Source organism: Lasioglossum baleicum, chromosome 12, assembly GCF_051020765.1.
Source record: "Lasioglossum baleicum chromosome 12, iyLasBale1, whole genome shotgun sequence".
NCBI classification, from domain to species: Eukaryota; Metazoa; Arthropoda; class Insecta; order Hymenoptera; family Halictidae; genus Lasioglossum; species Lasioglossum baleicum.
In genome coordinates, this window is record NC_134940.1 from 15,628,335 (window position 1) to 15,639,318 (window position 10,984).

Consider the following 10,984-nt stretch of genomic DNA (forward strand, 5'->3'; position numbering starts at 1 on the left):
ATTATCGTAGTAGCACCGCTCACAAATTTGAATTTCTTGTTACACTAGTCTCATTTTACCTTTTATACATATAGCTGGTATGTTATGTATACACAGTGCATCTACCTATTACAGTATTCCTTCGAATGATGTGACTTTCGTCTGTGCGGATGATGTTACTTTTTTATCTCCACTACTATATATAATCCAATATTATATAATGCAATGCTGTAACTTTCTTAATTTTAGTTATTTTGTGTTACGAAACCTTTACCAACGGATTCGTGAAATTTTTCGATAGAATTGCGATTATACTTACTTGTTTAATAAGCGATGACAGTTTCGAACGCAAAGAAGGACAGCATGTGGAAAGAAGAGACACGCGCAGAGTCGTAGCAGCCGGTGTAGATCAAAAGTTCAAAAATTCGCTTCCAGACCAATTCGCAACGAATCACTGAACAAGACGTTGTTAGTTTCATTCAGAATTTCTTCATTTTTAGTTCCACTTGTACGAAACTTTCATCGATAGATTTGTGAGATTTCTCTGGTAAAAAAAGATCAAACTCATCGACAGAGTTTCAATCATATTTACCGATACCACAGCGAGCTATATTATCACATTTTAAATTCTGTCCCTGTTATTGTGAAAATAACTGTCCTTCTCTATGTTCGGCACACGTCAAAGAAAGTAGTACCTCTATGCTTTTTGAGACTCCATACTAGAGATCGCGGTTTTAAACGTGTACTAAAATACACGTGAAATAGGGATACTTCATACCCCCCGAGGTTGTCACGTCATCCGAAGGAATACTGTATGTTGTACACCACGAATCTTGATTTGCCAACATTAGTTTCCTTTCCGAACAGAAATAAGAAACAACTACGCTTCAATTTAAGAATTTTTTATTTTCGGTATCATAATACTACACTTAACTTAAGTTTTCAGTGCAACGTATAATTTTGGTCTTATCCCGCGAATAAAATACACTGCTGGCTGATGGTAGTCGTTATTACAAAACACGGTCCTCGATGCAGTGTTATTTGTTTCTCCTTGCCGTCGTTTCGATATATATATTTACACGAAGAGTAACAGTACTCTTTGTTTATGCTAACGATTTAAATCTATCTCCTATTAACTCATCAAGTTGCTCAACTTCTTTACAATACGCTTATAAAGATCAATAATCTCGTACAAAGATTACGAATCGGTAACGAACGATTCTTTTTTCTTCTCTTGTGGGCGAAAAATGAATGGTCTTGATGAGTTAAATGGTAAATTGCGGCACACACATACCTCGCACGTACACGTGTGGAACACATACATTTTACACAGTCTCGAGTCTATATTACATATTGATAGTGTACAATTGCCGTAAGAAAAAGGATCCACAGTTTTCGTTGAAGATCGAACGTCGTCGTTTGAAAATGTACGACAACAATGTGAACGAGTCTATGAAAACCGGGCGTCAACTTACGCTTCAACAGAACTTCCATGGAAGATGCCACTTTGCTCGCACAAAATTGTTCGTGTATGCGCGTTCTTAAACAATTAGAAGGGAAGAAATCAATTGTGCCCGCAAAGATCAACGCCGGGTCGAAGGTTTGGTACAAACAAAAAAGGTAGAATTAAAGATCACGAGTTGGAATGTTGAGACGGTGTTAATCCTCCGGTGTGTTCGGGGCTGTGCTTCTGCTTTTTTCTCTTCTTCTCTTTCTTACGTTTCTTTCTGGCCTCTTTCTCTTCGTCGTGTCTTTTTTGTTTCTTGTGCTTCTTCTCGTGAGTGTCCGAACCACCAATGTCCGTTGTCGTTGCTTCTTGACCGCTAGGTACTTCACCAGGCTTGTGTTTATGCTTTTTATGTTTGTTCTTGTGCTTCCTTTGCGGAGCTTGATTCACGTACCGATACTGCTCCGGTAACTGCAAACACGCAACATTCTCTTTACTCTCTTTCTGAATTATTTTCTTTTGTTAATCTGACCCAGTAGCCGGCAAACTGCGGCTCTTTCACGAATGACGTGTTTAAAATTAATTAATCTTATTTTAATTTAATAGTATTTTAATATACAATTTTCAATCAGTCAGTGTGTCATATCTAAATTCAAATAAAGATCAATTTTTACTCTATTTTTATCGATAGACTGCGGATCTTTATGCAAAATAAAAATTTTCTACAAGGAATAGAAATCAAATTGAACGTTATTTCTTCCCTTAATGATTTGAATAGAGGAGAAATCATATATTGACATCTTCAATTTTTTAAATTTTCCAACAATTTTGAATTTCATCTGCTCAATTTTGCTATAAATGCATAAAGATCCGCAGTCTATTTATCAATGAACGAGATTATTATAAAGTATGATATCTAATTATATTCACTGTAGCTAGTTTTAACAGACTTCTAAAAACAAGGTTCTTGTAAAGAAATTTGGCTCTCGAAAGAAATCTAAATCGTTGTACTGCTGATATTTGGCTCTTTTGACCAATGAGTTTGCCGACCGCTGATCTAACCAACCGCATCCTTCACTTACAGGTCCAGGATGTAGGCGAAAACCAGCCAATTGAACGCTGGTCAGTGGTAGCAATTCCTTCCCGACAATCGGAGGCTTTTCTATGACGGATCTTAACGAACTGAAAAGCAGAAGTACTTTGATCTCTACTGTACATGTTTCAAGTGTTTGTACATTCTACTGCAGGGAATTTCAACTTGTAGCTCGCGAGTCATACGCGGCACATTCCCCGCTTTGACTCTATCCCCACTCTTAGACTTCATTGTTGTTGTAGAACAGTGCTGGGCACATTTCTGTGGTTGTCAGGAAGAACGCCGCATGTCACATACACTTTCGAGGTATTGCCGTTTAAAGTTCTGATCACTAATGCTTTGACATAGGACATCGGTTAAATTGCATTATTTTTTTAGCCTTATTCTTTGTATTCTATTATTTTTATACTACTCTGAAGCTGTATTCTGGTAAATACATAAATCCTATGCTATAAATTGTAAGATGCAGCGTTTTTCCTTACAACCACAGATTTATCTAAATTCAGACAAAACCATCCCCACCATAGTGTTCACTGTCCCCTTCCAGTAAGCACCGTTATGGTGGTGCAACGAAGACACGAAACACCTAGCGAACACGACAAAGGTGTGCTCTGCACGGAAGAAACGTTGATGGTGGAAGCAAGCGTTGGAGGGGCCCCAACCATGCCCAGCACAGCACTCTATGGCTGTACGTAGCAGTGGGAAGAAGTTTGACTAATGGCAGTGACCTTGCGGTTCTCTGAGGGGAACAAGTTGAAACTCCCTGCTCTACTGTAACCTATACCACTAATAGATATACCTGTTATCTAAATGACCGGGTCTGTCTATGATTCCAGGTAGGGTCGGTAAAAAAGAAGAGAGTTGTTCCTTGAGTTTCTTTCCACTAAATTTACTATAAGAATGTTCCAGACCATAATAGTTCATTAAATTTCTTGCCCCTGTAAGGTCGCTTTCTCCTGTAAATTGATAGAATGGATTAGACGATATTGTAGTGTTAAATCTATTTTAGTTTTAGAAACAGTCTGGCATACCAGGGGGCTCCTTCATCAAGTAAAAAGGCCCGCTATGGACGATCGAAGGATTCTTTCCCAGGGATATGGTTGTTTTGAGGGTCCCCGTCGAATCCTGACGCGAAACAACAGGGGAACGCGCTCCCCTGGGTGACGACTTTGGCGAATATTGCTCCACTTTGCTACGAAACTGATCGCCCATCATCATCCTTTGATTTTACTTCATGGCACCTTCACTACAATTAATCGGCTCTGATATAGAGCAGAAACAAGACGGTTAGAGGATCCTCTAAAAGTAATCGACGAGCGTTTTGTGCTTTGCTAAAGCATCTGAGAACAGCTCGGTGCTACTACAGCGACGCACGGTAAACACATAAGTCTTCTATTATTGTGTACGGGCACCATGCAACACAATTGTAACAGGGATACATAATTCGATAAGTTATACAATCAGAAGAACAGTCGAATGCTTGAGACATAGCTTGGAATTTCGTCGAATTTCAATGTGTAATTTTCTAGGAAACATTTTTTACGTATGTATATATTTATATGAAACAAGATAACGATCGTCACCGGAATTTCCTCGTCCGTGAATTGATCGAGGTGCCAATTGATCGTTTCGTGAACATCTTGATCGTATCACTCGTTCGTAGGTTACAGTTCGTGTAAAGGGAAAAACGATCGTTGTCGGTAGCAAGGCATCACGAGCAGTGGTGTTTTCTGTGTCTCTAAGGTAGAAATCAATCAAAATCGTACGATGTTACGGTTCACGGTGAAGTACATACTGATATGAATACGTCTAGACGGGTCCGTGTACATCGATTCATTTAAATCCATTAGTTCTTTGGGTATCTCCGTTAACCAACAAACCCTCCCTCTCGAGTTCATCCCTTACCGAAGCACTGATCGATTTACAAATTTTTATGTCCTGTTTCTCTCCCGTTTTCAGACGTCACACACCACGCACATTCGATAGCTTACACTTTAAAAAGTAGGCATCGGACTTCTAGATTGAGACATGTAAGTACATGTACGGGATCAGGGATGTAGATAAGAAACCGCATACAACACAGAGTCAGATGCATCGTGAAATAAATAAACGTGTTCGACCGTGTTGCGTTCCTTATTTAGTTAATGCTAATCGAAACGACAAGCGAGAAACGATTTAAGTATTTTATCCTTGGCTGATCTCCTGGCTGATCCTTGTCTCATCGAATCTTTTCGTAAACGTGAAATCTATTTTTGTCCATATCGGCAGGTATACCGAAACGCTGATTTTAGGTGCGTTTTCAATACATCCTTCGATTCAATTTTAGGCACATATATCGTTTGACAAAATTATCTGATGCAATTTATCCGACACTGATATTAGAGGTAGCGTGAAAATTAAATAGTCGGAACAAATAAAGAAATGTAAACCATTTATACATATATTTAGTTCTCATTTTAGTTATGTGTCAGAAGTCGGAAGATTAACACAGATCTGCAATCGGTTGCAATATTTGGTTCCGATTCATTTGAATGAATGAATGAAGAATATGTAAGACACGCGGAGGTCAAACCGTTGACTTGCATACACACGATAATAAACAAGGAAATATTGAGGGAACTTACATTCAATATAAATGTAAGCTTCCCTTTCAAACGATATTGTGCATTCGCATCAATTCATATGAACGATATACGAGCATATAACCTGCCAACCTTCGTGGTTCATATATTTAGTTGTTTTGTCGAACTATCAATTCAACAGTGATTTGAGCGTTTTCTTTTTAATGGAAAAAAATCAAACGGAGGCATTCAACGTAACATCAGGGATTATTTATATAAATAATTGAAAATATTATATTACAAGACACAAGAATATAACTATAACTGTAGCGAACGAAAGTGGCGCTGTCTATGGCGAAATCTCGAAGCTCGGTTCTTTTTTTTATTATCTAAAACCTAAATCATTTCTTATGAAAGCATCTTTATAATTTCATTAATTGTGAAATAAAAAAACCTATAGAACCGATAATAAATTTATAGGCAGTAATAGCATTTCTTGATCGAAACGTTTTGTCTAAAATCGAACATTTCATATGCAACAACCTAATATCAAAGCTGTTATTACATAAGACATAGGACATAGAAGAACATCGATCGCAAAAATAAGAGTTTACGAGAATACCGAATACCCTTATTTCTTGTTTTTGGCTGGAAGTAGGGCGAATAACAAAATAATACATCAGCGATAGTTTTCGATAGTGAGAACTATCGATAGTACCTCGATAGTTCCTCGATAGTTTTGTCGATAATTCTCCATACAGTGCGTTTATTAGAATTAGAATTAGGACAATGTTTCAAATGTTTCGATTGTTTCGGAAATGTATAAAGAATTATGGATTATTAGAAACAAAAGTATTATCAAATTGTCGGAAAACAACTTATCTCTTTTGTTCAACAACCCATTCGTCGCATTCGAATGAAGAAAAGTTATCGGATCTTTATCGGCATTTACATTCAAAAATCGTAGCATGTGGTCCTATTACCGTTGCCGACTATATGAAAGAAGTTTTAACTCATCCAACTGCGGGCTATTATATGAAGAAAGATGTTTTCGGAGAAAAAGGTGATTTTATAACATCCCCAGAGGTGACACAACTATTTGGAGAAGTATGTAAGTCTTGCTCAAAGTCTCTGAATCACTGATATATTTTACTCTCTGTATTTTACCAATTTTACTCTCAATCGTTTTAGAGAAGATTTTCATTTACATTTTTCAGATGGTAGCAGTTTGGATACTTTATGAAAAACTAAAAATCACTAAATGTCCGTTCCAACTTGTCGAGTTAGGTCCAGGTAGAGGAACTTTAATTAGAGATATATTGCGGGTATGCTTTTGGAGCTTAACGCGTATAGAATGTATCGATTTCATTGTAAAAGTATACATTTATAACACAGGTATTTCAGCAACTAAACGTTTTAAGCGATGTATCGGTACACTTGGTGGAAATCAGTCCTGCTTTATCTTTAATTCAGGCAAAGAATTTGTGTAAAACAACCAAAGAACATAACATTCTAGAAAATGAGGCGAAACATAATGATGTCCGTTATTATAGAGAAGGTGTTACAGAAGATAATGTCAACGTGTATTGGTATTATTCGGTTAAGGATATACCTAAAAAGTTTAGTATATTTTTAGCGCATGAATTTTTCGATGCTCTGCCGATACATAAATTTCAGGTATTTGAAAAGATAAGCGTAATACATAGACTGCGGATCTTTATGTATTTATAGGAAAAAATTGAGTAGATGAAATTCAGAATTGTCGTAAAATTTAAAAAATTGGAGATGTTAATATATGATTTCGCCTCTATTAAAATCGTTAAGGAAAGAAATTTAGTATCTATGCAGACAAGTTGCAAACAATTCTCATTTTGCATGAAGATCCGCAGTCTTTAGTAATTAATATTAAAATCATACATACCTACAACATGTAAATGGAATTTGCTTAACTTCAGAGAACCGACAGAGGATGGAGTGAAATTTTGGTGGATATAATCGAAGGAAGTAAGGAAGAAAAGTTTCGTTACGTGTTATCGAATGCACAAACACCTGCTATGTTTTATATCTCTGTAAGAATTGTAATTCTTCTATGAAAATAATGTTACAAACGACATTTATTTAAACTTCAAACAAATTTTTCATCGTTACTTTTTTATTTGTAGAATGATGAGAAACGAAATCACGTAGAAGTCAGCCCGCAAACTCTTGTAACGGTAGAATATATAGCTCAGTACCTACAGGAATGCGGTGGATTTGCTTGGATTTGCGATTATGGACATAGCGGCGATAAAACTGATACATTTCGCGCATTTTCTCAGCACAAACTACACGATCCACTTTCATATCCAGGAACTGCAGATTTGACGGCGGATGTCGATTTTGCAGTCATAAAGAAGGTTGCAGAGAAAGATAACAGTTTGTTAACTTTCGGTCCGATAACTCAAGCATGTTTCCTAAAAAATCTTGGGATCGATGTACGGTTGCAAATGCTTTTACAAAATGCTTCGGAAGAAGTACGAAAACGTTTAGAATCTGAGTATGAAATGATAATGGACGAAAGTAAAATGGGGAGTAAATTCAAAGTTTTATCTCTATTTCCTTTTATTTTGAAAGATCATTTCCAGAAACTACCAATAGCAGGATTCTAATGAATGAGAAGGGTAGAACGTATAAAAGTACAGTGAAATGTATCGTTTGCAATTTCAATAAAATAATATCTATTTTTATAAAAATTTTTGATATTTACAGATATAGTATATAACTACAGCTACGAATATCTGTTTCGGAATTACATATATTCTCAAATTATGTACAATTACGTAATTGTGCAATCATAATTCTTCCAAATTTCCGAAAATTTTAACACCTTTTCTCGTTGTTTATCGAATGTTTCTTTCCTGGGTTTACGCCATACATCATGATCTAAATCTAACATTCCTCCAATAATCTCCTAGAATAAACCAAGAAATATCGTTCTCGTAAATAATTGTTTTGTCTTCCTTCAGTTTATTTAATCAAACAATTACCTCTGCAAAATTTTTTGGAAACAAATGTTCATCTTCTATGATATGCGCATATCCTTTTCCGATTTCAAACTCGACCATGAAATAAGATAAACCATTTGGTACGGCTTGTTTTATGTCCTTGTGTTCAAGATCAATAATCTTTTTATTCATTGACCACTCTGTTTCACATTCCAATAATGCTTTCTGCAGAAAAATTAATATACATATAATGAGTAATAAGGATTTTTGTATTATATATAGATACAAATATGTACATAATCTTACCTTGAAGTACATAGGAATTAGTTCACCTATTTCTTTTGGTAAGGGAACACATTCCAATTGCATGTGTGCAAATTTGTGACGATTTTTATAAATTTCATAAAACACGGGATACTTGTTTTGTTCCGCGAACATGTTGTACAAGGCTTGTTTGTACGCCTGAAAATAAGATAATCATACGAATAATTTTATGCAATCGCAAAGATGCGGTGTTCAAAATCATATTGCACCTTTAACTTCTCCCAAATATTTTCATCTAGTTGCAATTGACATGCAATATGCTGTACTGGTGTGATCATACAATGTCCTTCGGTTAAAGAGGTATACGCAGGAAGACTCAAACATATTTCAGAATCCATTGCAACGATCATATGTTTTAACATGTATTTCGAATCGATACACCAGTGACAAGTATCCAAACTTTTTGATAAGCGTTTATGCTCCTTGATAGCAAGAGAACGATCCTTCTCATCCCGTTTCGAACTCTCTTGAACTCGCGTTATTTGTTCTTCGAATATCTCATCCATGTTCATGGTCTGCAAATCAACATGTTTATTTTATTTATCAATATTGTACAAAATAATATTAAACTAAATATTCTTTGCTTGTCCACACATACCCTAGATGCAACTTTAGTAAATGCAGCATCATCTTCGTTGGCAGACCTTCCTTTCTCTCGTTGAAACTAAAACAATTCAGAATTTTACTTATCTATAACAATAACAAAACGAATTGGTTTACCTGAAGGAACTACTTACTAATTCTTGCAATGAATATTTGTCATCGTCGAAGTAATGCAGCGTTCTTTTGCCTGCAGTGTGGGTTTGTGCAGTTTTTCGTTTCGTATTTCTTGATGAATCTGTAGACTGATTTCTATGCTCCAGCGGTCTTGTTACGCCTGTTAATGTATATTACTTATTAATGAATCCTTGTCTTTGAATGGAATTTTATCAATGGTCTTTCGTACATACCTTTCATATCGGTCCTTGTGAGGATTACAGTTTGATCTTTTTCCGACTCATTTAACCGAATAGCATTCGTTGCAAGTTTCCTAGCTTCCTTTAGTTGAATTTTTAATTCAGCAACGAGTTTCTACAAAAAAATTATGCAAATTATTAATCATCGATGCTTTCTGCGGATGTAAGTATAAAAAGTAAGTAGAAACGTACAGTATCACCCATTATTTCTGCTTTAACAATTTTTGCCCCTAATTTATTTAGATCCAACTCTGGTACTGTATTAATTTCTTTATTACCACTTATGTTATTTACGTTGCTGTTGGATTCAACACTGATGGTTTTCAATTCAGAAGCATTCGATCGAGTATCTTTGATTTTATCCGATACCGTTGCTTTTTGCCATCTTTTTGTAGTCGAACAATGTGCATTGTACGAAGTACTAACAGAATAATCGTCGTCTGTACAGTCTACAGGTCTTTTGTATGTCTGTTTACGCTTTTCGTATTGTGCATTATTTCGCATACTGTGTTGTTCGTTTCGATCGCTACTTCTGGATCTAGACCTATATCTTCTCGATCTATGGTAATCGCTTTTCGAGTTTGCAGAATAATTTAAACATTCTCCGCTAGTTTTGTATCTTTCGCTTTTTTTCACATGATCATCTCTTCTATCGTATTGTTTCTTGTAATTGCCCCTTGAACACATTTTTTCTGCTTTCGATATCATTGATTGAATAACTTCTAAGGACTGAAAATATAAATACATAGCAGTTTATTAACACTACTGTTTCCACTATGTCTTGAAATCACGTTACCCACCTATTCACACACAATCTCACACAAAACTAAACAATAATTTATACTTACGCCCCATCTCTGAGCTGCTATTTCTTCTAAACTTTTGCCTTCCCTTTCCGCCTCTTCTTGCGCACGCTTAAGACTTTTCTTAAGCCAATTCGCGTCCATAGATTGGTCCCTATTCGTACTTACCGAATCCACACTGGGCAGACCATTTCCACCCTCCTTCCAATAAGGATTTAACTCCTTATCGCTTTGTCCCAATTTGTCTAAATCACATTTCTGTTTGTCCGAACTAACAGACGATGGTTTTTTATCATTAAAGACACAAGGAAATATACTATTTACAGTCATCCAATCTTCTCTTTTACAAGATTCTTCTTTTCTTGTTGATGTGGGTACATTTTGATTTGTAAGGTCAGTTTGAATTACGGATTTTTCCACCCATTCCTGTTCAACTGCACTATCGTCCTAAAATAATATTACCATTCTAAACCATAAGACATAAATAAACAGTAGCAAATACTCACATCACTCGAATTTGACGTATCGTGCTTCTTTCGCTTTTTCTTATCTTTCTTCCGCGATTTATCGTTTTCATATTTCGATTTGCATTTTTCCTTCTTATGTTTCATTTTCAAGATATTTCTTCACTGTAATCGAAGATGAATCGAAGTAGTTGTATCAAACCATGGATATAGGTTAGGAATAAAGGGATGGAGGTGGATGGAGATGGAGGCTCCAGGCTGCTCCAGGCCGTCTGAGGTTAGAATAGTCGCGCATGCGCGAGTTTCGTCAGGACCGTATCTACGTCCGAAGTTTGTGGGGAACTGCTCGGCGGCGCCCTACGCCTACGCCGCG

At 36.2% G+C, this 10,984-nt stretch overlaps 3 protein-coding genes across 7 annotated transcripts; 1 reads left to right on the forward strand and 2 right to left on the reverse strand.

The window, feature by feature from the left end:
* Positions 1 to 865: 865 nt before the first annotated feature.
* Med19 (mediator complex subunit 19) lies at positions 866 to 5,062 on the reverse strand. 5 transcript variants are annotated; one of them, XM_076435597.1, is made up of 6 exons: positions 4,315 to 5,059; positions 4,103 to 4,257; positions 3,551 to 3,781; positions 3,319 to 3,475; positions 2,509 to 2,608; positions 866 to 1,897 (listed from the first exon to the last, which is right to left on the reverse strand). In XM_076435597.1, exons 3-6 carry the CDS (start codon positions 3,735 to 3,737, stop codon positions 1,613 to 1,615), a joined length of 729 nt encoding a protein of 242 aa, XP_076291712.1. In that variant the 5' UTR covers positions 3,738 to 3,781; positions 4,103 to 4,257; positions 4,315 to 5,059; the 3' UTR covers positions 866 to 1,612. The 5 variants fall into 5 exon arrangements, with proteins under 5 accessions (XP_076291712.1, XP_076291715.1, XP_076291714.1 ...); XM_076435600.1 differs by lacking the exon at positions 4,103 to 4,257 and having other exon boundaries at positions 4,511 to 5,062; XM_076435599.1 differs by lacking the exon at positions 4,103 to 4,257 and having other exon boundaries at positions 4,425 to 5,062.
* LOC143214481 (protein arginine methyltransferase NDUFAF7, mitochondrial) lies at positions 4,938 to 7,812 on the forward strand. Its single transcript, XM_076435594.1, has 5 exons — positions 4,938 to 6,187; positions 6,298 to 6,405; positions 6,476 to 6,757; positions 7,036 to 7,149; positions 7,243 to 7,812. Exons 1-5 carry the CDS (start codon positions 5,870 to 5,872, stop codon positions 7,726 to 7,728), a joined length of 1,308 nt encoding a protein of 435 aa, XP_076291709.1. The 5' UTR covers positions 4,938 to 5,869; the 3' UTR covers positions 7,729 to 7,812.
* Positions 7,781 to 10,900, reverse strand: LOC143214476 (CWF19-like protein 2). Its single transcript, XM_076435587.1, has 10 exons — positions 10,654 to 10,900; positions 10,193 to 10,594; positions 9,537 to 10,073; positions 9,339 to 9,459; positions 9,126 to 9,265; positions 8,987 to 9,052; positions 8,598 to 8,903; positions 8,371 to 8,526; positions 8,107 to 8,289; positions 7,781 to 8,030 (listed from the first exon to the last, which is right to left on the reverse strand). Exons 1-10 carry the CDS (start codon positions 10,756 to 10,758, stop codon positions 7,896 to 7,898), a joined length of 2,151 nt encoding a protein of 716 aa, XP_076291702.1. The 5' UTR covers positions 10,759 to 10,900; the 3' UTR covers positions 7,781 to 7,895.
* Positions 10,901 to 10,984: the final 84 nt, after the last annotated feature.